The 24,647-nt window shown below is 57.4% G+C and overlaps 1 protein-coding gene across 10 annotated transcripts in view; it reads left to right on the forward strand.

Moving 5' to 3' along the window:
- Positions 1-24,647, forward strand: part of ABLIM2 (actin binding LIM protein family member 2) — a 138,065-nt gene that overhangs the window by 85,018 nt on the left and 28,400 nt on the right. For 2 of the 10 annotated variants that reach the window (XR_012331841.1, XM_033856635.2), the window contains exons 11-16: positions 1,776-1,896; positions 3,284-3,382; positions 11,339-11,440; positions 11,992-12,045; positions 18,776-18,828; positions 19,332-19,473. Coding sequence is in view for 2 of the 10 variants with exons in the window: in XM_033856635.2 (XP_033712526.1) it covers positions 1,776-1,896; positions 3,284-3,382; positions 11,339-11,440; positions 11,992-12,045; positions 18,776-18,828; positions 19,332-19,473 (571 nt within the window). In the remaining 8 variants the exon portion in view is untranslated. Of the gene's footprint in view, positions 1-86; positions 120-1,775; positions 1,897-3,283; positions 3,383-11,338; positions 11,441-11,991; positions 12,046-18,775; positions 18,829-19,331; positions 21,968-24,647 lie in introns of those variants that run through there. The other 8 variants (XR_012331844.1, XR_012331846.1, XR_012331840.1 and 5 more) reach the window with 7 other exon arrangements.

The following is a 24,647-nucleotide window of genomic DNA, read 5'->3' on the forward strand; positions in this document are numbered from 1 at the left end:
GCAGATGAGCCTGGGCCGGGGCGCTCTCCTCCCCGAGTGACCACCAGGCGCCGGGCCTAACGGGTAACTCTGTGTTGTGTCCACAGTCCCCACGGCTGCTCTCGCCGACGCCGCCCGAGGTAACCGCCCCCGGCCCACCCCGTTTGCTCGTGGCACTGCCGCCCGGATGGTAAAGATAACCAACCGGGGCTCCCCTGGAGGGTCTCCCAGGCCCTTGACTGTGGCCTCTGCCTGTGGCATCAGGCCGTGACCCTCTGAGGCTGGGGCTTCCTCCTCGGCGTTGGTTATTTTTATAATCGTATCCCATCTGCATGCTTCCCTTGTGTCTGCCGGCCCTGCGATACGGACACCTGGGACACCTGTGTCTGACCTGAGGTCTGGGTCACGGCTTTCTTTAGAGAAGAAGTCCAGGGGCTGGGTTAGCCTGGGCTACGTCATGCGCCTCCAGGTGGGACTTATGGGAATATCTTGGGTCCTCGAGGATAAACGTGCTGGAAGCATTTCTCTATCAAATAGCACGGGTTAGCATCCCGCTCTTTTTTCTCGTTTCTCAAAACTGATCCGCGACGTAGACAGCCACCAGTCAGACTCCAGTCTGCGTGGGCATCAGACCTCGGGTCCAGGAACGCGACAGCCGAAGCCTGCACGTGGGCGGCTAGCACCGAGCTGCCACGCCCACGTGTGGCCGCAAGCCCCGGGCACAGGGCAGGCGAGAAGATAGGACATCTGTATGATGTCAGCTGGCCAGCGGGGCTGTGCAGAGGATGCCTGGGGATGGAGGCTAGACGGCAGGGCTGCAGCCATCCCAGGGGAGAGAGTGTGTGCCCATGGCCAGGATGGGCCGGGCCGAAGGGGCTCGGGGTGAGGCATGGGTGGGGCCTGGCAGGTGTGCTCCCAGCATGAGGGCTGCCTGAGCGGAGCGTGCAGGTGGGCACACAGGCAAGCTTTAAGGACAGTGGCTCCGTGGGTTCTGCTAAAGAGCAAGCCCTAGGAGGCGGGAGGTCAGCTTGGAAGGGCGTGGGAGCCGTGAGCGCCAGACCCAGACTCTTCCATTACTCATCCCACGCCAGCCTGGAGGGGCAGAGCGGCAGCGTCCACCCCACGGCAGGACGCTGGCCCGTGTCGTGACTGAGGCCAACGTGCCGAGCTGTGGCAGGCGGGCGGTCTGCTCTGCCCCCGTGCCATAGTGCCACGCCATCTCATGCCACCTGTCACCTGCCCTGACCACCCCAGACAGTGGCCATCCTGCTTGAATGGAGTCTGCGTTGTCAGTGCTTGTGGGTCTGACTCAGCTGGGCTTCTGGGCCGGGGCGGGGGCCTTCTTCTTACTGCCCGCTCCTGGGGAGCCCCTATCAAGGCTGGGGGGAATACAGAATCTCAGTGGTTCTCAAACTGTGTTCCGAGGGGCCTTGGGTGCCGGGAAGGATGGGGCGAGAGGGGAGCTGAAAGACGGAGGTGGATGCAGGTGCCTCTGCCTCCTCTGTGGGAGCCCCAGCTACAAGGAGGGGCTGCTGGAGGCGTGGGCGGGACCCTGCCCTCCAGTACCTGGCAGGCACGGGGACGATGCTCAGGCCCAGGGGAGTGTCAGCACCAAGGCCAGCCCCCCGTCTGGCTCTTCAGATGTGCCCTGGAAGGTGGGGGGACTGCGTCCTGGGGCCGTGTTGAGTCAGCCTCTTGGGTCAGGAGAGCAAACGCCGAGTGGAGGGCGGAGGGGTGGGTGGATACGGGTGGGCGGTGCTCTCGGCGCCGGGGTTCACCAGGCTGTCTTCTCCCAGGGGTATCAGGATGACCGCTCCTACAAGCAGTGCCGGACCTCCAGCCCGAGCTCCACCGGGTCGGTCAGCCTCGGCCGTTACACCCCGACCTTGCGGTCGCCCCAGCACTACAGCCGTCCAGGTACACGCCCCCGCGGCCTCTTTTACCCCCGTGAAGCTCTGCTTCTTGTGGCTTTTCCTCTTATGAGTCTGTCTCTTACTTTAGCACCTGGAGAAACGACCGACAGGGCGTGGGATTGCCAGTGGGCGATGGAGAGCCCGTCCTTTTAATGAATGAAAAGGCCCTCTCGTGCCGGGGCAGGGAGGTTAAGTGCAGGGGCAGCCGGTTACCCCGTTGGTTAGAGGAGCCGTCCCGTGACGCCCACAAGGCAGCGCTGAGCACATAGAATCCAGCTCACGTGTTAGTAGCAGGAGATGTCAGGAAGGTGAACCGGCACGAAGGACAGGAGACCAGAGATCACTTAGTGGAAAGCTCGCGTGGCTCTGGGAAGGTTTGCTCTGTGGAGACAAAACCAACGCACAGAAGCTAGAGTCAGCACATGCATTGACACTTCACCGGTAGCTGGGTTAGTGGCCCCAAAGACAGCTGTCCCCAGGGGCCACTGCCAGCCCCCTCCCAGTGGGGAGAAGCCCGAGGAGGACCCTCTACCCCATCCCACCTCATCCCCCGCCTGGCGCCCAGCTATGTTCCATTCCTTTCCCTTTTAAAAATCCGCGTTGCCCTCAGTGTGTCCGAGCCACAGGGACTCCACACACAGGCCGCTTCTTGAGGGATTTTTGCCAAACATCTCCTCCTCGGCCAGCTGTTGCATGGCTCTATCCTCACCTCCATGGACTCAACTCTGATTTTTGCAGCCCTTGTGGAAAAATCACAACTCATTCATTTGCAAAGTTATTTTCATGGACTCCCTGCAATGTGCCTGGTACACACTGCTCGGTAGATGTTTGGAAAGTGGGTGAGTGAGGGAATGAATGAATGAATGAATGAGTGAGTGAGCGAGTGACCAGGCGAGCAGGTGAGCCCAGGAGAAGGGCTGTCAGCCTCTGCTGAGCCCTGCCCACCATATTTGGGTCTTCTGGCCTTGTTGGTTGTGCCTGGTCAGGTGGTCACCCCAGAGCTGAGACCCAAATCTCTCCTGGGCAAGGCCGGGGCACCTGTCAGGTGACAGATCACTCCCTGGTCTGGCCATCTGCCCTCCACCTGGGCCCTGGGTCCCAAGGAGCCCCCTAAGTGGGGCAGTGGGCAGGGCTCAGGGGCCAGCAGCTCCCACCCAGCAGGCCTGGGGGCGCTGCCACCCTGACCCCAGAGGGCAGGGCTTCCTCACTCGGAACCCGGGGCAGACTGGCCCAAAGTGTACTTAGCGGCGCCCCTTCAGGTGCCTCAGAAAGGTGTGCATTCCTCAAGAGAGGAAGCACAAATGTTCCTAGCAGAGCGGGGCTAGGAATATTTTGCGGCTTTGTGGCCCCGAGCGCAGGGCCGATTCTGACTTGTTCTCTGTTGCCCGCAGCTGGTACTGTGAGTGTTGGTACCAGTAGCTGCCTGTCCCTGTCCCAACACCCAAGCCCTACCTCCGTGTTCAGACATCATTACATCCCCTACTTCCGAGGTAAGGCGCTCAGGGCTGCGGGCTGTGGTGCAGGGCCGGCCGTGCGTCTGTGTCTCGCTGTCCCGTGTGCGCCGCATGGCTTCCCCGAGCCCATGTCCCACGCCCATGCTCCCCGCTTTGCGTCCTGTGTGTCCAGCTCTGTCGGCGTGTACACGTTCCCAGGAAGTAACTTGTGTCAGGGAGCAAGCGGCGAGGCAGGAAGAGGGGTCTAGGACCTACCCAGCGCCCACCCTTGGGCTGGTGCCCAGAGCCTTTCCCTAAGTCGTCTCCTTTTCTTTCCCACGTCAGCTCGGCAGGTGCGGGGACCGCTAGCTGTGCTTGTCGGGAGCAAGTGCTAAGGCACAGAGGGTGGAGACGTCCACGACCTCAGCTCCTGGTGGCCGGGCGGGAGGCGTACCCCGCACGGCTGCAACTCCTCCCAGGGCGCAGACCTACCCTCCTTCCCCACCCACGCCCGGGCACGCGTGTGTGAATCACACCAGGAAAAGGACCAATTCCTTTTCAGTCCGTATATTACGGGCTGAATTACGTCCCCCCAAATTCATACGTTGAAGTCCCAACCACCAGTGTGACTGCGTTTGGAGAAGGGGTCTTTAGGAGGTTATTAGGGTTACATGAGGTCATACAGGTGGGGCCTTAATCTGATAGCATGGGTGGCATTTACGAAGAGGAACAGACGCTCTCTCTGCACGCGCTCAGAGGAGAGGCCACGTGAGGACAGAACAGTTGTCTTCAGCCAGAAGAGAGGCCTCACCCAGAACCAAGGCTTGCCAGACCTCTGGGACTTCCAGCCTCTGCAGGTGTGGTCCTTTGTTATGCAGCCCTAGCTGATTAATACACCATGGAAAGACTCCCAGGGCACGAGAGGAGCAGCAATGATCTCTTGCTGATTCCCCCAGACGCGTGTTAAGGTCCCCGTTCCTTACAGTTACTGAGTGGTGAAAGTTTCAAGAGAATCATCTGTCCCCGAGGGGCCAAGGGAGGACAGCTCGGCTGGATTATTCCATCATTGGATGGTCACCCGGCGGGGCTCCTTGGAACTTGGACGGTTCTCATTGTCATCATCACCTGTTTGCCTGACTCCATCAGCCTAACTGAGAAGAGAACCCCTGGTCATCGGGGTGCCTTCCTCTCCTCTTAGTGGACCTATGCCCACAGCTCATGGCCTGTTCTGGACGTACTGACTCTTCTGAGAAGCAGCAAAGCCCAAAATCCTGTGAGCGGGAGAGCAGCCCACAGGGCCTCTTGCACACCCGCGTGGCACAAGGGTGTCGCGTGGCCGGAGTGTGCCCTCACCCAGAGGTGGACAGAAGACTCACTGCAAACTGGAGTGAATTTGACATTTAGACAAGTCACAGCAGGTCACCAAGGAGAGATACCTCTTCTTCCTTTGCTTGAAGGTCAGAAGAGCACAGGGCTTTCCTCCCGCCTGATGTGGCCCTGCTTTGGGGTCCCTGGCAGAGGTGCGGCCCAGAGGCGAGGCCAGACGGCAGGACCCTCGCCCTCTTGGCTGCTCTAGCCTCGCGCCCCGGGGCAGCCCCTTGTGGGCTGGGCTGGCTGCCTGGGGGAGGTTTTGCCTACGTCCGTCCAGGTGGGGCAGGGGCCATCACAGACGCTGCCCCTTAGGAGCCTCCACCTCGAGTTCTTACTGCGTCAGGCGACCTCAGCCCAGGACGGGCCCCCTGGGCAGCTGCCCCCGGCCTGCAGCACCGCGTCCTCAGCCACATGAGAGAGGGCCAGGGAGGGAGGCCGAGGAGAGGGCAGCCCACTCACCTCAGGCAGGAGCAACGAGGCCCTTCCTTCCATCCTGTGCTGGGGGCAGGCGGGGCAGGCAGGCCCCCACCCCACTGCCCACCAAAATGTGGTTTAGAAACCACATTTCTAAATGTCATAGCCCTTCCAATGGTGTCCCTGAGGTCAGGGGGCACGGTGCCCTGCGGTCTGCTCCGGGTGGGCACTGGCCCCGCGGTGGGCAGGGCTCTGCTCCGGTTCCCTCCTGACTGCTTTGGCCCCCAGTTCTCTTTTTTTTTTTTTTTTTTAACATCTTTATTGGAGTATTTATTATTGCTTTACAATGGTGTGTTAGTTTCTGCTGTATAACAAAGTGAATCAGCTACACGTATACATATATTCCCATATCTCCTCCCTCTTGCGTCTCCCTCCCACCCTCCCTATCTCACCCCTCTAGGTGGACGCAAAGCACCGAGCTGATCTCCCTGTGCTATGCGGCTGCTTCCCACTAGCTATCTATTTTACATTTGGTAGTGGATATATGTCCATGCCACTCTCTCACTTCATCCCAGCTTACCTTTCCCCCTCCCCGTGTCCTCAAGTCTATTCTCTACGTCTGCGTCTTTATTCCTGTCCTGCCCCTAGTTTCTTCAGAACCCTTTTTTTTTTTTTTTAGATTCCATATATATGTGTTAGCATACGGTATTTGTTTTTCTCTTTCTGATTTACTTCACTCTGTATGACAGACTCTAGGTCCATCCACCTCACTACAAATAACTCAGTTTCGTTTCTTTTTATGGCTGAGTAATATTTCATTGTATTCATGTGCCACATCTTCTTTATCCATTCATCTGTCGATGGACACTTAGGTTGCTTCCATGTCCTGGCTATTGTAAATAGAGCTGCAATGAACATTTTGGTACATGACTCTTTTTGAATTATGGTTTTCTCAGGGTATATGCCCAGTAGTGGGATTGCTGGGTCATATGGTAGTTCTATTTGTAGTTTTTTAAGGAACCTCCATACTGTTCTCCATAGTGGCTGTATCAATTTACATTCCCACCAACAGTGCAAGAGGATTCCCTTCTCTCCACACCCTCTCCAGCATTTATTGTTTGTAGACTTTTTGATGATAGCCATTCTGACTGGTGTGAGATGATACCTCATTGTAGTTTTGATTTGCATTTCTCTAATGATTAATGATGTTGAGCATTCTTTCATGTGTTTGTTGGCAATCTGTATGTCTTCTTTGGAGAAACGTCTATTTAGGTCTTCTGCCCATTTTTGGATTGGGTTGTTTGTTTTTTGGATATTGAGCTGCATGAGCTGCTTGTATATTTTGGAGATTAATCCTTTGTCAGTTGCTTCATTTGCAAATACTTTCTCCCATTCTGAGGGTTGTCTTTTCATCTTGTTTATGGTTTCCTTTAATGTGCAAAAGCTTTTAAGTTTCATTAGGTTCCATTTGTTTATTTTTATTTCCATTTCTCTAGGAGGTGGGTCAAAAAGGATCTTGCTGTGATTTATGTCATAGAGTCTTCTGTCTGTGTTTTCCTCTAAGAGTTTTATAGTGTCTGGCCATACATTTAGGTCTTTAGTCCATTTTGAGTTTATTTTTGTGTATGGTGTTAGGGAATGTTCTAATTTCATTCTTTCACATGTAGTTGTCCAGTTTTCCCAGCACCACTTGTTGAAGAGGTTGTCTTTTCTCCATTGTATATTCTTGCCTCCTTTATCAAAAATAAGGTGACCATATGTGCATGGGTTTATCTCTGGGCTTTCTATCCTGTTCCATTGATCTATATTTCTGTTTTTGTGCCAGTACCATACTGTCTTGATTACTGTAGCTTTGTAGTATAGTCTGAAGTCGGGGAGCCTGATTCCTCCAGCTCTGTTTTTCTTTCTCAAGATTGCTTTGGCTATTCGGGGTCCCAGTTCTCTTTGTTCAGAAATTAGACAAAGCCCCCTGCCCTCCTCTCTGGTGCAGGATGCAGGGGAGCCTGGCACCCACGGCTCTGCCCCCTGCTGACTTCAAGGGCCGTCTGTGACCTCAGGAGCCCCGGCCTTTTGCCAGGACTCACCCCTGGGGAGACCAAGGCTCAGGGACAGGTCGCTGGGCAGAGCCCAGAGGCAGGCCCTCGTTCACCAGGTGCATCCACCTGCTGGCCGTGGGGCCACCACTTCTCCCCGACACCTCTCACTGAGGCCCACGGGCTCTGGCGCATCCCAGCCCGTGGGCACTCTGCAGCCAGCTGTGCCAGGGGCCACCTGCCCTCTCCTCAGCTGGTCACGGGACCTGGCATCCACCCACGCTCTGCGGAAGAGCCTTCCCTGGTCCCTCCTCACAGCCTCTTCAGCTTCTTTGGCTCCTTAGGTGGAGATTCTCCCTCTGGACGGCACTGTGGGTGGAGGGCTCACCAAGGAGAGGCCAGCGCTTGCCCTGAGCTGGCCAGGTGCCCCTCCTTCCCACCCTCCCCCATCCCAGACACACCTTCCCACCGCGTCCTGGTGCCTGGGGCCACCCTCCTCCCGGGACCCGCGTGCAGCGTAGGTGCCAGTGACAGCCGTTTACGCTTTAGTATGAATTTCAGTCCCCAGTGTCTCCCAGGACAGTGTCGGGTTTAAGACTGACTTCTCAGCTGTTAAGGCTCAGAGGCCGCGGCACCGCAGGTGCGTGCAAGCGGAAGTGATGCTGCCGAAACCGTCTTGCTGGGCAGTGACGGGAAGTGACTGCCGAGCCTGCTCCCGACAGGGCGTGAGAGGGAGAGGAGGGGCTGCAGCTGCGGAACCTCAGGTCAAGGCCACTCCCCCACCCACCCGCTGCGCCCGTAGCCATCTCTGCATCTCGCCCCCATTCTGGGGCCCTCCACCTGGTGGCTCTGGCTGACTCAGGTGGCACGTGGCAGTGAGAGGGGCAGGTGGAAACCCACCCATGTCTTGGTGACCCATGGGGTCCCTGCAAGGGGCTGGGGGCTGGCCTCGCCTCTGGTCACCTTGAGCAGATCCACAGGAGCAAGTGAGGGGGCTCCTGAGGGCAGAGCCGGGACAGCTGAGCAGCAGAATGAAGGACACAGTGTTGGATCGTAAAGCAAAGTACAAACATCCGCGCGTCCACACCGATATAAAGGAACGATTGGATAAATAAGTAACTGGGGGAGAAGAGACAAACTCCCGGCAGAAGAATCCCCAATCATTCACATGGACCCTCCACCCTCCAGGAGGGCCCCCCCGCCCCGTGTCAGGTGTGGGCTGTGCACGGCGGCCCCCTCCCAAGGAGCACAGAGTGGGGGTGTGGGAGGAGCTGGACGGGGAGAATCCTGGCCAGCACGACCTCGGCCGTGGGGTCAAGGTCAATCGCAGTGGTCGACCACGTGGATGGCGGTGCCCCTGACGTGATGGGAGGGGGGCGCCTCCCCTCTGTGCTCTTCCTCCCAAACCGTGACCCCCGTCCAATCACGAGAAAAGCATCTGACGAACCCCAGCTGAGGGACAGGCTGCGAAACACCGACCAGCACTTCTCAAAACTGCCAAGGCCGTGAAACGCAAGGAGAGTCTGAGGAACGGTCACAGCCCAGGGGAGCCTGAGGACGCGTGAGGACCAGTGTCGCCTGGTGTCCTGGACGGATCCTCAGATACAAAAGGGGAAAACGGGTGAAACCCAAATAAAGTAAGGCGTTTAGACAACACCTGCGTGGCAACGCGCCGGTGGTGCGTAAAGTAACGGCGGGAATGACTTGGGGGCCGCAGGAAGGCTCCGTGCTGCCCGGAGCTGCTTTGCAACAAGGCATCAATTTGGACAAACAGGCGAGGTGGCCGCTCACCGGCCGGGGTTCCCCGGCTCTGAGAGGTCCCCTTCCCGGCATCCTCGCGTCTCCCTGAGGACGCTGAGGGCCCCTCCCTGGCAGAGGTCAGAAGCGGCCTCGGTCCTGACCCATCTCCAGGAGAAGCCACGCACCTTGGCCCGAGGGGCTCCGTGCCTTTTCAAAGTTGCCGCTCAGCTGGGTGACCTCTGGCTTTCCCCCATCCCCGGTGACATCAGTGGTTGGGGGTTTTGCCCCCAAGGCCCACGGGAGAAGCTGGCCCTCAGAGCAGCACCTGAGGCCGGGCCTCACCCGGACACCGGCCCCTGCAAAAGGCAGTCGTGGTGGCGTGGCCGCTGGGCCGTCGTGAGCAAAGTGCTGCGAGAGGCCCCGTGTAGGGTCTGTGTGAGGGCGCATTTGATGATCATTTAGCAACACGGTGAACGGGCAGGCAGGTGCGTGTCTAGAGAAGGGAATGGTCAGCTGGGCTCTGTTCTCTGGGAAGGCTTTGCACTTGAGCCTTGACCCAGGAAGGGTCTGCACAGGTGGGGAGGGTTGGAAAGGAAGTCCAGAAGGGGATGGGGGAGAAGCAGAGGCATTCTGGGTCAGGTCCAAGGTCTTAAGAGTCTGTTGACCGGTGTAGAGGCCCCTGGATGGCAGGTGTAAGGGGGGCCTGAGAGCCCAGTGTGGCCACCGCATGGTGCCTCCTGACCCTGGTGAAAGCCGTGGGCCTCCTCAGATACGTGTGCGCATATGTGCGTGCACGCGCGTGCACGCACATATGCGCACACACACACACAGAGTCTTGCCTGTGAGGTCAGACACTGCACGGTGGGCCTGGGGACTGAGGCGGGGGGTGGGCAGGAGTTCCGTGACATGTTAGAGACTCCAGCCACCTGGGCAGGGGTGGAGAGAAACAGGCCACTGGAAGCTGGGTCAAGACGTGCCGGGCACAGTGGTGCCGTCGTAAGTGAGCGTCCTCGGCTGCCCCAGGGTCCGAGCAGATGAATGTGAGGCCCCTGCTTCCACCGTGCTCCGCTGCCCCTGGAGAAGCACGAGCCACAGCCGGCGGAACGGATCTGAGGTTTTCTTTATGTGCCCGTGGGTGTGGTCTCCCCGGGTGCAGGAGTCTGGCCTGGCGTGAGGCTCCGGGAGGCTCTGTGCCGTGCTGGAAGGCGGCAGCTAAGGGAGAAGCAGGGTTCATGCCCCGAGAGGGGGGCAGTCATCTACCTGAAGCTCCGTCCACGCCGACAGGTGACGTTGGTGCCGCACCCAGGGAGATGCTCAAGTTGTAGTCAGCAGCCCCCGTGTGGCCTCAGCCTGGTTCAGGCCGTGGCCGTGGTCTGCTGAGCCCACCCCGCCCCGCGGGCCCCCCTTTGCCCTCAGCGCGCCCTTCCGCCAGGCGAGAGCGTCCCCCACGAGCCCGGCTACCGCGTCTCCCCCCGTTAGCCCACCTCCAGGTTGGGCCCAGCGCTCACTCTGCCTCATCACCACGTCACCTCGGGGTCCTGCGGCTCCCAACCGGGGGGATTTTCACGTCGGGGTGTCCGTCTCCCTTCGCCAAGCTGTCACATAACGGGCGAGGGTTTCCCGGGGCTAAAGGGGGGGAATGCGCTGTGCCTTCGCGTGTCTCGCTAAAGGAGCCGTGTGCCTTTCGTGCCGTGTCCGACGCCCGTCACCCCCTGTGTACCACCCCATCTCTCAGTAGGCGTGGGGGGGGGCAGGTAGGACCGGCGGGTGGCCACGGCTGTCTAAATTTGTGACTTGATAATCCAACCTTGTTCGCAGAACAGAAATGACAGTCCCGACGGGATAGAACTCGGGGCCGGAATCCGAGGACTCTTTCCGTTTAACTGGGCAAAAAAATCGCTTTATTTGGGAACGTGGCATCTGATTAACACCAGTGGTCTCTTATTCTCCTGTGGCTGATCGGATCTTACTCAGTGGCTCTTCAGGACAGATGTAGATGAGTTCTAGCCCTTTAATCCCGATTCTGAATGGCTAGTTTGTGAATTCTCCAAGAAATCCGCATCTTTTTACGCAAGGATACTCAGGACGTGGGCGTGGGGGGGATGCTTACTTTTGGTGAATTTGTGACTTTCTGGGTTCCAATGGCAGCCACGGCAGAGCAGCAGTGGGCTGTGCCCGTCCCAAGGAGAGGGAGCTCTGCCGACGGCCAGGCCAGACTTTGCAGGAACTGGGAACCAATACGGGCTCTGCCCTGGGCGTACCTGTTCCCTCACCACGGGGCCAGCGAAGGGGGTCCCTCGAGGTTGGATTAACAAGCCGTGGGGCCCACCTGGAGGTGTCGGTGAGGGTCCCTCTCCCTGGGCAGCGGAGAGGGGCTCACTTTCATGCTTGAAATGCTCTCCTCTGCTTTTCCCTTCCCGCCTTCTGTCTGCCGGCTTTGCTTTCCCGTCTGGAGGCAGTGAAAGTGGCCGGAGCACCTCCAGCCTCTCCGTGCTCTCAGACAACAAGCCTCCCCCCTCCACCTACCAGCAGGCTCCTCGCCACTTCCACGTCCCAGGTAGGCGCCCAGGACACACGGCCGCTCGCCAGGCGGACCGTCTGTCCGCCCCTGAGCTGTCGGGGCAGGGGGGCGGGAGCGGGCTGCCGTGCCTCTCGGGGGTGGCGTGGTCCCCGAGCCTCCCCGTCTCCCTCACCCCTAAATTCCGAGATGCTTTAAAAGTCCGCAGATGGGTGTGCGCATCCCCAAACTGGCACGTGTTTGAGTTTCTCCTGAATCTCCACAAACACCAGGGAGGCGTGGCTGCCCCCCTGAGAACGGGCTGGAGAGAGCGGGGCTGACCGGGTCACAGTCGTCGCTGGACGCCCGCTCCAGCCGCCTCTGTCCCTCTGCCCCCCTTCACACGGCGGGTGGCGTCGGGGCTGAGCGAGGCTGACGTGCGCTGTGAGGCCTGGGTGCCAGGCTCCGGGGCGGGAGCCAGATCCTTGCTGGGGACCCTAAATCTGGGTGACGGATTGCTGCTCACACAGAAGCGGTAGGATGGAAACCACCACAATTTGCTTGCTCACCCTGCTGTTCTCTCCTTTTTTTTTTTCTTTCTTCTTTCCCAGACACTGGCGTCAAAGATAACATCTATAGGAAACCCCCCATCTACAAGCAGCATGGTACATGCAGTCGGATTCCTCTGCTGCTGTGTTTGCCCTGCATGTCTGTCAATGCCTTTGCTACTGAATGCTTCCCGTTGTTGTGTTCTGATACGTGATGGGGAGGGTACCTCGGAGGCCCCGCAGTCTAAACATTAGGTGCAAATTTGCCGGTAGGCTCCCGAGAGGCCCCTTCATAAATTACAGCAAAGGGTGTGTCCTACTGAGGACGCCTCTGTGTGTCTAAACCCGGGGCTAACACACGTGGGCCGGGCTGGGGCTGGGGATTTGTAACCAAGAGCTGGTCTTGGTGTGTGGCTTCAGGGACGCTACTTTGAGAGAGGCAGCCAGACTGACTTTAGCCAAGATGATGAGGGACGGAGGTGCTTGGACCACAATCTGACACAGCCTGGTCTTTGTAAAACAGGACAAACCAGAATCAGTCATTTATTCCTCCATGAGAATTTAAGTCCTGTGTTGTTTTTTGTTTTTGTTTTTGCGGTACGCGGGCCTCTCACTGTTGTGGCCTCTCCCGTTGCGGAGCACAGGCTCCGGACGCGCAGGCTCAGCGGCCATGGCTCACGGGCCCAGCCGCTCCGCGGCATGTGGGATCCTCCCGGACTGGGGCACGAACCCTTGTCCCCTGCATCGGCAGGCGGACTCTCAACCACGGCGCCACCAGGGAAGCCCAAGTCCTGTGTTTTGAGAATTTCTGATGATAGAATAAATGACTGAGCCTTTGGTTAAAGGGATTTCTTGCATCAGCAAATAGGGGCAGGAGATGCTTGGTTCCAAGGGCATCTCTCGCCCCCCAGTTTCCCTCTCAGGGGTGACCAGACACCTCCACTCCACCTGAGTCTGCAGGGGACAGGTGCACAGGGAACAGAAGGCTCCAGGTCTCACCTCTGTTTCGTCCCAGAACTTCTGGTGATTTGGGGCTTGTTGCTTCACCATCCTGAGCCTCTGTTTCCTCATCTGCAAAACAGGACCGACCCTCCACTCGGCCCTTTTCACAGGCTGGTTATGAAGACCGGATGGGATGATGAACGTGGAATCATGTTCTAAACTGTCGAATGTGGTGCACGTGATGGGGGTTGTTATTCAGACACTAGAGAGATGGGAGGAGGGATCCCCGTACTTCAAGACCTTGTCCAGATGCACCCAAAACACAGCCACGTCCCCCGTTGACAACTGGATGGACGCTGTTGGGTGGAATCTGTAGAAGTGTGTTTTCTGTGACTTACTGACAAATCCGTGCTCTAGTTGCACAGGCTTTGTGTGTTTTATAATTTTCTCCTTGACTGCAATAGGCCCTATGCCTTGTGTATTTCTTCCTCTTCCCAAGAAAGAAAACGATGAATGGGAACTCCTGGGTTTCCGCAAGGCGATGCCTCTCACCGTTGCCTCTCAGTCGGAGAAGCAGGGAGCACAGATCTTCCCGAGGGATCGGAGAGGAAGGGACGCGTAGACTCCAGGGCCCTCAGAGGTGGTCCAGACTAGCTCCCTGTGTTACCAGTGGGGAAACTGAGGCACAGGAAGGCATGAGCAGGCGCAGAGTGGTGTCTTCCCATCGTGGCGCCCATACTGCGGCCAGGAGGCTGTGCGTGCTGTCCGCGTCCACGGGAAGGACTGACTGACTCGGCCTTTTATCAGCCACTAGCTAACATCACGTACACACACAGGGTCGGAGGGCCGGCCCCCGGGAGGGGAATAGGCGGTAAATCAGATTAGGAACTTGCTCACGAGCGTCTGACGGAGCCCGATCTACGACAGAGGACTTCTGACAGTAAGGCCCTTAACCAAATCGTGCAGTGGAGCTTCGGTTTCTCTTTTTTGGCCATGCCGCACGGCACACGGGATATTAGTTCCCCGACCAGGGATCGCATTTCCCCGACCAGGGATCGCACCCGCGCCCCCTGCAGTGGAAGCGTGGAGTCTTAACCACTAGACTGCCAGGGAAGTCCTGGTTTACTCTTACCAGGGGCAATCTTTGTGTTTCTTTTTTAATCTGGATAGAAACACCTCTGCTATCCAAAGGCAAGTGAATTCCTCTTTGACTGAACCCTGAACAATGACCCAAACCCTCTTAGCATTCTAGAATGTGGGTTTACTGATTATTTTATGAAATGAACTTTATAGAGCGCCTGCTCTCTGCCACGCGTTCAGCCACGTCGTGGGGATGAACATGAATGCAGTCTGTCCCTGCTTGACTATAAATGGGCCATGAATGAAGTGAGTGCTCACGGGTGCTGTGTAGTCCTCTCCACCAGCTTTCCTTAGACAACCGTCAGATCATAACGGATGTGGGACTTCCCTGGCGGTCCAGTGGTTAAGACTCCGCGCTTCCACGGGAGGGGTCTTGGGTTCCATCCCTGCTTAGAGAACTAAGATCCCGCATGCCGTGTGGCACGGCCAAAAAAGTAAACTAAGGACATAATAGACGTGATGGGATGCATTTGATTTCCAGTAGATTTGAGATGTCTTAATTTTACAAGATTTGCCCCATCGAGCTGGACCATATCCGGGCAGAAGTGCATTGGGGTGGGGGGCATGCATGTGTACATCATACATGTGTATGAGCATGCGTGTGTATGAGCATGCGTGTGTGTGAGCATGCGTGAGTGTGAGTGTGCACGTGTGTGTTTAAAGCCCACGTGCAGCCAGCCACCAACCCCCATCTCAGCAAACTGACCGTCCCCTCATCTGTCAAGGGAGAGAAGCACACACCTCAGGATCACCTCCAGAGAACCCATCCTTTTTTTTTTTTTTTTTTTTTTTGCGGTACGCGGGCCTCTCACTGCTGTGGCCTCTCCCGTTGCGGAGCACAGGCTCCGGATGCGCAGGCTCAGCGGCCATGGCTCATGGGCCCAGCTGCTCCGCGGCATGTGGGATCTTCCCGGACCGGGGCACGAACCCGCGTCCCCTGCATCGGCAGGCAGACTCCCAACCACTGCGCCACCGGGGAAGCCCCCCATCCTTTTAATAGCCAGACTTTCTGGAAACAAACTCCGGGTGATGATGTCGAGTTCCTGGATCATTTAATTAGCTTAAGCTAATATTTTCAGTGAGTTTTAAAATGTTATGCTTTTTAATTAATGTATTTACTTTTCAACTTTTTATTTCCAACTCATCAAAAGTTGTTGTGTTTTGGGTTTTGGTTTTTTCTCTGGTGCTCTAGTCCCATTGGTGTTTCTGGGAAATGAGCCTCCAGCATGAGGATGGTCAGGCCTGGGGACTCAGCGGGGGTGGGACCCTGGCGTTGAGGACCAGGGTTAGGTTAGGGTTAGCAGTCAGACAGCTGCCACTGAATGCATCGCGTGTGCTGGGGTTTCATCTCAACACAGCCCTGAGGCAGGTATTATTATAGACAAGGGAACTAAGGCCAGGGCCGCAAAGTGACCCGTCAGTGGCCAAGTCACACCGGGTCTGCCGGACCCCTGAACCCACCACTCTTAATTTACATCATTTTGCATCATTAGAGACCAATAGTGTTTTCTTAGACTACCTTAGTTCCAATTCTACTTGGTTACAATTTAATGGCTTCAAAAAAGAATAAGAAAGAGAAGAAAGGAAGCAAAAGAACTGAATGGGAAATAAGAAGGAAGGGGAAGAAGGAAGGGAAGGAAGAAGCACATGCCGTCGGGCAGAGATGCTTCAGGACCAGCGGAAGGCGTTGGACGGGCTGGGAGGTGGGGTGCGGGGGACCTCCCACCACCGGCTACAGGTCCAGCTGCTATGGGGACATTTTGGGTGTCTTTCGAACGGTCCTGAATCAATCACAGTGTTGAACCCAGGATTCTTTGGGAGGCAGACAGGATTCCAGCCGCAGCCGCTCCCCTGCCAGCTCTGTCTTTCGCTCTGAAGAACGGAGTTCTGGCTTCGAGGGGCTCTGCATGAAGCCCCGTGATGCTTGGCACAGAGCAGGGACTTTCCTCTCAATGGAGTGAAGCTGACCCAGTTTTTAGACTGTTTAAAATGAATTCAAGAGGAAAAAGTAATGTCTCCCCCAAATTTCCCAGGAAGCTGACTGTCCAGCTGCAGGGACAGACGTTTTGTTTCCTTGGTAAGCGCACGGGAGCCGTCAGATGGCAGTGTGTGTGGAGACGCAGGCCCAAGAAGCAGGGGTGGCGTCTCACCGCCTCCCACACCTGCAGACGGTTGGGGGCTCGCTCCCACCTCCCAGAGCTGCCCACCCACGCCAGACGGTAGAGGCGACCCGTGTAGCCTGTACTCTCAGCTCTTCCTTTGGCGCCTGGTTTAAGACGGGAATTAATCACATCTCCTGTGTCTCTGGGATTCCTTTGTAGTGGGGTCGAGTCTCCTTTTGGTTTGGAGATGGGAGGAAAGGGAATGGCCCTGTATCCAGAAAGAAAATTAGAGACCTCCCCCTCTCATTGGGACGCTCCCTCTAAAGGTCCCAAGGGACGCAGGGAGTCGGACGTCAGCCTTTCCCAAAAGGGTGCTCACTGGGAAATACTTCCCAGGGCTCGGAAGGAGCTGCCTTGTGTGATAGGAAAGACACACGCAACTCGACTTCTCTGCTTGTCCTGAATTGATCTGTCTTTTCCCGAGACTCTGAAACGGCATGTTACAAATTAGCGGCCCGGTTAGCCTCTCGTTTTATTCCTAATATTCCAAACGTGTAAGCTGAGCTCCCCATCATGTGACAGCACCTGTGTGTTATCTCGTGCGATCCTCGTAAATTGGGGGGGGGGGGCGTCATTTGCCCATTTTACAGATCAGGAAACTGAGGCTCAGAGCTGTTAAGGAAGCAGCCCGAAAATAACACAGAGCTCCGGGTTCCTCTGTTTTCCTAGCCGTGCTCCATTTCTCGAGAGAATCCGTTGGGTGTTTTGCGGACTGGCAGAGACTGGGGCTCCGGAAAGCCCTTGGTTTGAGTCTGGTTAGCTTGTGCACACCTCGTGGAGCTGGTGGCGTTGGCAGAGAAAACTGGCTAAATCTTGGTGGGATATCCCCCTTTTTGGAGGTGGGGCCCTTCTTTAAGCCCTGAGGTAGCTCTACAGGCAGAGTTTGTCTGGCCCAATGTGCTCCCCGAGGCTATGGAAAGTCCTCGGACCCAGGAGGGACGCTGTGATCTGAACTCCTGGGATCTCAACATTCCCAAAAGCCTTTTGGTGGGAGCCACTTAATTGTTTTTGCATTTGCAAATTACCCCAAGTGTGGCTGTCCATTCGGTCCATTCGGGGGCCTCTGTGGGCTGTTCAAGGATCCAGCTAGCTTACTTGTACCAGCAGACCTGGCCCTGGAGGCCTTCTCTGGGCTGGACAAGGGCAGTGGTCTTAGAGCTCCAGGTAGCCGCCGGCCCGATGTCCCTGGGGCGACAGCGCCGCCGCCAAGAGTCCCGGCCGATGTATGGTCAGACGCTCAAGGCTCCGCTGCCTGGCGACAGCCGTTGTCCAGGAAACAGGAGAGCCTACACTGACGGGCATGCGTCCCTCTGAGCCCCCTGCTCCCTGCCCCTCCTGCACGGTGCCCCGCACGCAGGCTTGTCATCACTTTGCCTCTGCAAGTAGACCCGGCAGGGTTTTTATCTTCACGTTGAAAACCACTGTCTCTCCTGGGAGACAGAGAAGCAGGTGGCCGTCGGGAGTAATGAAATGTCCGTGTATCCAGAACCATCTTCACTTGTGGCCTTATCTCGTCAAGGTCCTGTAGCCCAATCCCCAATTTCCAAGCTCTCGGGCCTGATGTCAGTCTTGTCCTTGGTGGTGCACAAGGCAGGGTGCTCCAAAAGGCTAGAAGGTCCGAGCCCTCCGCAGGCTGCAGGTAAGGAGCCCACCCTTGGCATGTCCTTACTATGGCCTCGGTCTCCGTGGCAGGTGGCGAAGGACCCTGGGGTCTTTCCTTTCATCGTTCCTTGCATGGGGGTCAGTGGTTTAGCTTGGGAGGCACAGGATGGGTCTTTACCGAACTGGATGCTGAGAACCGTCAACCTGCCCTCGTGTGATTTACTCATCATGCTTGCTTGGAGATAATGTCAGCCCGGCTGGGTGACGAGCCCCCATCCCCAAACAGGCAGATGGAGGTACAGACACTTCTTGACGCAGCTCTAGATAGTCTGCTGAATAACAGACGTTTGCTTGCTCTGTTCCATAGAGCATACCTCTGGTTGTCTGTTGTACCCTCTCTACTGCTCTGCGTGGAATTCTCCCAGCGGCACAGCTCACTCACCTTTTTGTGTTTTGCGAGCAGTGAGGTGGGGCAGACAGAGGAAGGACTTAGAGTCAGACGGCCTGGGTTCAAATGCCAGCCTCTGCCCCCCGCTGATCCATGATCTTGAGAAAGGCGCCTCTGAGCCTCAGTCCTCTGATCTGTGAAATGGGTCAGGTGGGGATGAGCAGTAACGTCTGTGACGCACCCAGCTGAGTCTGACCCAGTAGGGGCTGGATCGCCGGGCCCTTCTGTGCCTTTGAACTTGGAAGATAGAAAGTATGTTCTTCGAAATGCCGAGTGGCCGCAGGGTGGTTGGCTGGAACGTCAATGAGGCATCACTTCACACATCTGCTCTCGATTTAGCGCATCCTGTGCGAGGCCCCAGGCACTCCCCAGGCCACATTCCTGCGGGGACCTTCGCCAGCTGGGCTGGTTCCTCAGCCCTTAAAAGTACGAGTGCTGGCGACTTTTCTTTGATTATTTTCCATCTTTGAGCATGACTGTGAAGTGGGAACTGACACATGGAAACCCAGAATCTGTGGTGCGCTGCCCTGACAGATTGATTTTTCCCTTCCAGCCGGGCGGCGATCAGATGGGGAGGACGGAAGTTTCGACGCGGATAACAGGAAGGTAATGCAGGGGCAGACCTGCTTCTGTGGGGACTTTTCCAGCTTCAAGCCTCGGGCTCCTCCCCTTAGGCTGTGCTCCTTAGGGATTAGTCAGGGCCACATGGAACGGGGACCAAATCTAAGAGGTGATGATGCCACCAGCCCCCTTACAGTTAGGACTAGCACGTCTACTACCAAAGTCCTCATTCTATGCTGTGTAACCTGGTCATGGTCTAGAACCAAGGAGATGTCTGACAGGAAAGGAAAACAAATCAAAATGCACATGTTAGGGTTTGGCCCATGGGCTGAGTTTGCCCGCCCACCCTGGCTCAAGAGGTACGACCCCCTTTGCTTGTCTTTAAGGAAGATAGGTGTGTGTGGAAAGAGCCCAAGTCCGGCTTACCCTGCTGTCCCCTCGTGAAGCCATGTGGGCCCTGACCTCCCTGAGCCTCCGTTTCCTCCTCTGTAAAGTGGGGCGATGCCACTGCAGGTGACCTCAAAATTCACTTCTGTTTTTTTTCTCAGCAGAAGACCAACTGGCTGCTTCTCAAGGGGGACGGAGACACTAGGACCAACTCTCCAGACCTAGACAGCCAGTCTTTGGCCCACGGTAGCGGGACTGATAGAGGTCCTCTCCAAACGATGCCAGGGGACAACATTTACTCACGTGAGTGGTTCTTTTGAGCAAGGAGCTGTCAGTGTGGCATGAAAGTCCTTACAGAAAAGGGGCCCACGACCTCGAGCCAGTCCCCCCCAGATCTAAGCCTTGCTCATTAAAAACTACGAGAGCAAACCCACAGACAGAATGGCGAGCCCGGTAGGAAGCAGACCAGTAGCCGTGTGCCGGCTTCCCTTGGTGACACCCTGATTCAGCCAGTCTGCTGCCCAAGGGCCAAGCCAGCGTCTCCCGGAACTCTCCAGAGCCGGCAAGAGGGCAGAAGGCCAACTCAGCCTCCTGGGCTCCTTTGGGAAAAGGGCTTGCAGGCTGCCAGGCTGGAAGTTGAGGGCCCGGCTCCCTCCGGAGTGGACAGGAGCATGGTCCAGGGGGGCGAGTCCAGACTCGGAGCCGAGAACGGCATTATCGTGTCTCCTGTGCTCATCTTGGGCGAGGGGCCGGGAGCTGGGACTGCAGATCCTCAGGGAGTGCAGGAGACAAAGACCCCGTCTGCCTGATCCGGGGGGTCGTGAAGCTGCAGTAGGCGTGACCTTCAGATGCCGGGCCAAACTCCCCATATAACGTTCTTCACGTCCAGAGGCTGTAAATTCCAGGCGGAAACGACAGCAAGCTGTCGTCTGATGCCCGCGGTAGACGGTGGGCAGAGTCTTTGGGTCTCAGCAGCTGTGGGTGGGTTTCTGTGGAGAAGCTGGAGGCTTAGCTTGGAAGCAGAGGCCAGGAGGGGATGGTTGTGGACGTGAGAAAGCCAGGGAGAGACACTGGCTTTGCCGTAAGACGGACCTGAGTTCAAATGGTGGCTCACCACTCGCTGGGCCCCATTTTCACCTGTGTGCCCGGCGGGGTCGTTAGAGACCCGGAGGAGGTGGCACGTGTTCAGCCAGCACTTGGCCGGGCCCGTAGTAGGTGCTCATCGTCATCACCACCATTCTCGTGACTGTAAACCATCTCACAAATGAAAGTGCGTGTGTTCCGACGTGGGAAGAGGGTGAGAAGCGTGGAGGTGATCACTGGTTAAAGAAGACGCCTAAACAGAGAAAGCGTGTGTCGTTTTGTGTGTGATCTCTGTAAGCAGATGTCTGTGTGCCCCGGGCCCCATCCGCCTGGGCCTCTGCTCTCTAAATGGGACCCAGAGCCGGAGCACAGGGCTGACATCCCCGTTGGAAGGTCACACCGGAGAGTCCCCCAGAGGACACCAAAGCGTTAGCCCCGGGACTCGAGAGCACCCAGGAAAGGACTATCTGGGGTCCTCAGGGTGGTCTTTTCTAGCTTCAGTCCTTCCCTTGCTGGGAGGTGGGTGGGCCTGCATCTGCAGCTCCCCGCGCTGTCTCTCCTCAGGGGGGCAGCTGCTGTCCCCAGGGAGTCCCACTTACCTTCCGGTCTGCCTGTGGCTTGGGGCTTAGGGAGGTGGGGACACCATCTGGGGAGAAGCCTGGGCAGGAGACGGGCCGCCCCGTGGGGACCTCCCTGTGCCGCGCTGACCCGTTCGTGTTTCCTCACCTCTGTGCACTGCTTCCTCGTCTGCACGTGCTGGACGGGGCGCCCTGCGGTCGTCCCAGGCGTCCCCCAGGCGGTAGGCCCTGCGAGACCCGGAGGCTGTGCCAGTGTTTTGGCCAGTCACACACCTTCAAGGTCTGTTTGTCAGCCCCGTTCCTTGCTGCCGTGTTCCGATCACAAGCTGCAGGTGTAGCCGCGGATGGGAATGGACCGCCTCCCATCCAGGTGCGCCCGGCCGGCAGGAATTGGAAAGCCTATGCTAGAATTCGTGCTCTAACTGGGGCGAACCCTGCAAAGTACAAACAACCTGCGTGTGTGTGTGTGTGTGTGTGTGTGTGTGTGTGTGTCCTCCTCCTTCAGGGATGCAGGCTCACGATGACCATGACAATGGTTCTGTCATCCCTTCGCTTTCTACACATGTTCTGACGTCAATTCCTCCGAATGGAAAACCCACTGTGTCTAACAATTGCAATTGTGCCTTTATTTCTGTCCTGGTGACATCGCCTTGTTTCCCAATGTGCATGGAAATAGCAGCGAGGACCCAGGCTGCTGGTCGTGCCTAGGTCAGGCGTGCCTTGCTATCTGCCGGCCTCTTGAGACATTTGGACGGGATGAGCACACTCTTAAACTGAGAAGAGAGGGGTATCCGCCTTCTTTTCTCGGGTTCCTTCCAATCTCACCATGTAGCCCCCAACTGTGAGTCCATCCACACCAGTTTCGTTTGCAAACAACCGTTATTGAACAAAGTGTTTGCATGTGGCAAGGCACGCCTGCCTGCACCCCTGGGACGTCCATCTGTAGCGCCCCAAGGAGGGTAGGATTGTGACACTCAACACAGTGGGCGCTCAATAAATGTTTGTTGAATTGAGATGCATTAAATTCAACGGGTATTTATTGAGCACCCACTCTGTGCCAGACGCTGTGTAGGGCACCGAGGGGGAGACCGAGAAGACAAGAGCAGCCCCTGACCCAGAGACGCGTGCAGGGAGCTGGGACAGGCAAAGACGCCGTTGAGAGCAAGTGCACACGCACCCTGCCGCCGCCTGCCTGGGGTCCTCCGTGGACTCTCCGGGGCCACGCACAACTTCATCCCACTCATGACACCATCAGCACATCTCACCTGAGACTGAGTTCATCATTCAGTCATTCATCCACCCCTTCACCAGACATTAACTGAGCACCTACTATGTGCTGAACACAGTGCTAGGCAGCGGAGAGGAGGTGGTGAATATGGCCCAGTGCCTGTTCCCCAGGGAAGCAGTGTGTGACAAACCAGTGTGACGTCCCTCTCTGCTATGGCAGTGGTTCTCAGCCAGCACTGACAGCCCCTCCGAAGGAGGTGTCATTGAAATACACACTGTATGACAGACAGCTTGTTTTCCTTTATGCTACACTTAGGGCATTATCTGGACTATGCATGTAGTAGGTTATATTATTGAGGAATCTGATTTCTGCACAGGAAAGGGATGGTATTGATTTTCTGTTACAAGAAGAGCGTCTTGAGCCTTACAGGATGGGATTCACTGCCCCAGCAGAACACGAGGGGGTGTGGGCCCCCCTCCCCTGGTCTAGACCCTGTGGGCCGGCCTGCTGCTCCTCTGCGTCCCACCTTCCTAACCCTTCACGTCCTGTCCTCCCTTCTGAGGTTCCCCACATCCCCTCCAGGTGGTCACAGGTGTGCTGAAGTAAGACAAAGCCCCAGGCCAGCTGGAGACCCTTCCCTGAGGGCTCAGTGACCTGTGGAAAGGACCCCACCCTGCCAAAGGGAATAAGGCCCTTCCTCAAATCCCAGCACGTGAGGGGAGTTAGGGTGGGCTTGGAGGTCGGGGTGAAGGAAGCCCCACATTGGAGACGAAGGCAGTGCAGATGGCTGGTCCCGTGGGGACCACTGCACGCCCACCCGGCCTGTGGTTTTGCCGTTTTACGTCACCCTCTGCGTGTCTGTCCCCGTGGAGTCCCGTCCCCTTGTCTTCGCCTGCTGCCCACCCAGTCCGGGCCTGGTCTGGGGCTGGGATCCGAGATTGCTTCCTGGGTCACCCACCCCCAGTGCCCACCAGTGTGAAGCTCGGGAGACAGCACCTCTGTTCCACTTTTCCTTCCCTGCTGGCAGGAGGAAAGCGGGTTTGAGGCCTGGCCAGAAGTGGCTTTCCTCACCCCCTGTTAAGTCCTCTGGAGCTTCCAGGCAAGAAAAAATCATTCTCACATTTCTTAGTCCACGGCTGAAAGAGAGAGAGACCTGATTCGCTGTCTGCCAACCCCATGAGAATTTTGGGGGGTTGGCCATCCTCAGTCTGGGCACTGGGACCTGAGGACCCCAGGGGCAGGATCCACGAGCATCACCCTGACGGGACCTCAGTCCTGGCCCTCATTTTTGGACAAGCAAGAGAAGGCCCAGAGACAGGGTGTGACCGCCGAACAGGTCCTGGGGCCGGAGCAGAGGCCAAACGGACAGCACCCCAGCCCCGGGAGCTGATGGTCCAGAGGAGGCGGGGACACAGACAAAAAGCACGTCAGAAAGTAAGGCCCATGGCGCGTGCAGGTCGGGGGGCCAGGCGCTGCCGATGGCTCGGGGAAGGGAGATGCTGAGTGAGCAGGCTTGAGGGCTGCAGGCTTGAAGGGGTAGGCGTGGGAGTGAGCCCTCCTCACACAGGTGAAGCCTGGCTGCTGGGCTCTGCGGGAGGGCTGGAGCCTGGGATGCGCAGGGTCACAGAGGGCTCTATGGGCCTTGGGAGGGCTTGGCCTGGCCTTGGAGTGGAGGACAGACCTAGGGGTTCTCAGCAGAGCCCTGGCCGCCTCTGACTGAGGTTTCAGCCGGACTGTCCGGGCAGGAGGGGAATTGCCGTCATCCAGGCTGGGGGAGGGTTCTGGGGGAGGTAGTCTTTTGGGGGTGTCCTGGGGTGTTCTGAGCAGCAGTTTGGGAAGCAGGAAGCCAGTGGGGAGGCAGGAGAGGACAGCCAGAAATAGCTGGTCTGTGCGTGATGCTGGGAATTTTCTTCTCTGTCTGCTGGGGCCCAGGGTCGGTGCGGCAGGGCCGTGAGCAGAAGATGAGGTGATGTGTTTTATGTGTTCAGACACGGACGGGCAGCTTTGCAGAGGATAGACTGGAGGCTGCTGGGCCGGGGCTCAAGGGGCTGGGGTGTCCAGATAAGCCATGGCGAGGCCCCCCTGAACAGTCTAAACAGCAGGACTGGTGCAAGCAGTCGGGGAGGGGCGGGGCGGGGGGTGCGGAATCAGGAGTGGCCGGGGCGTCCTGGTGCAGGTGGGTGGAGGCATCTCTGTTCACAGCTGGGCAGGAGCAAGGTGGGTTCTTCACATTGAGTCGGGAGGCCGAGATGCCCAGACGGAGCTGCCGGGCCATGGACGGATGGGCTGGGCGCTCAGGAGAGGATTCTGGGCTGTAGGCAGAGTCACAGGGGTCCTGGGCTCCCGGATGGGCCCGGGGACGTGGGGGTGGGTAACCTGAGACCCAGGCCCTCCTCCAGGTGGTTTCCTGAGCTGTGTTACTTCTCAGAAGGGTCCGAGGCCCAAAGAAACTGTGACTCTCCTGCTCAGCGCCTACCTCACTCCCCAGTCCTTGGGCCCTGTTTCCCATCTCCGTCAGACGCAGCGGGAAGATGGAGAAAGTGTGGGCAGGGGGAGGCCCAGGGATGGAGAGAGCCTGGGCCAGCGGA

Source organism: Tursiops truncatus, chromosome 5 (assembly GCF_011762595.2).
Source record: "Tursiops truncatus isolate mTurTru1 chromosome 5, mTurTru1.mat.Y, whole genome shotgun sequence".
Lineage (NCBI taxonomy): Eukaryota > Metazoa > Chordata > Mammalia > Artiodactyla > Delphinidae > Tursiops > Tursiops truncatus.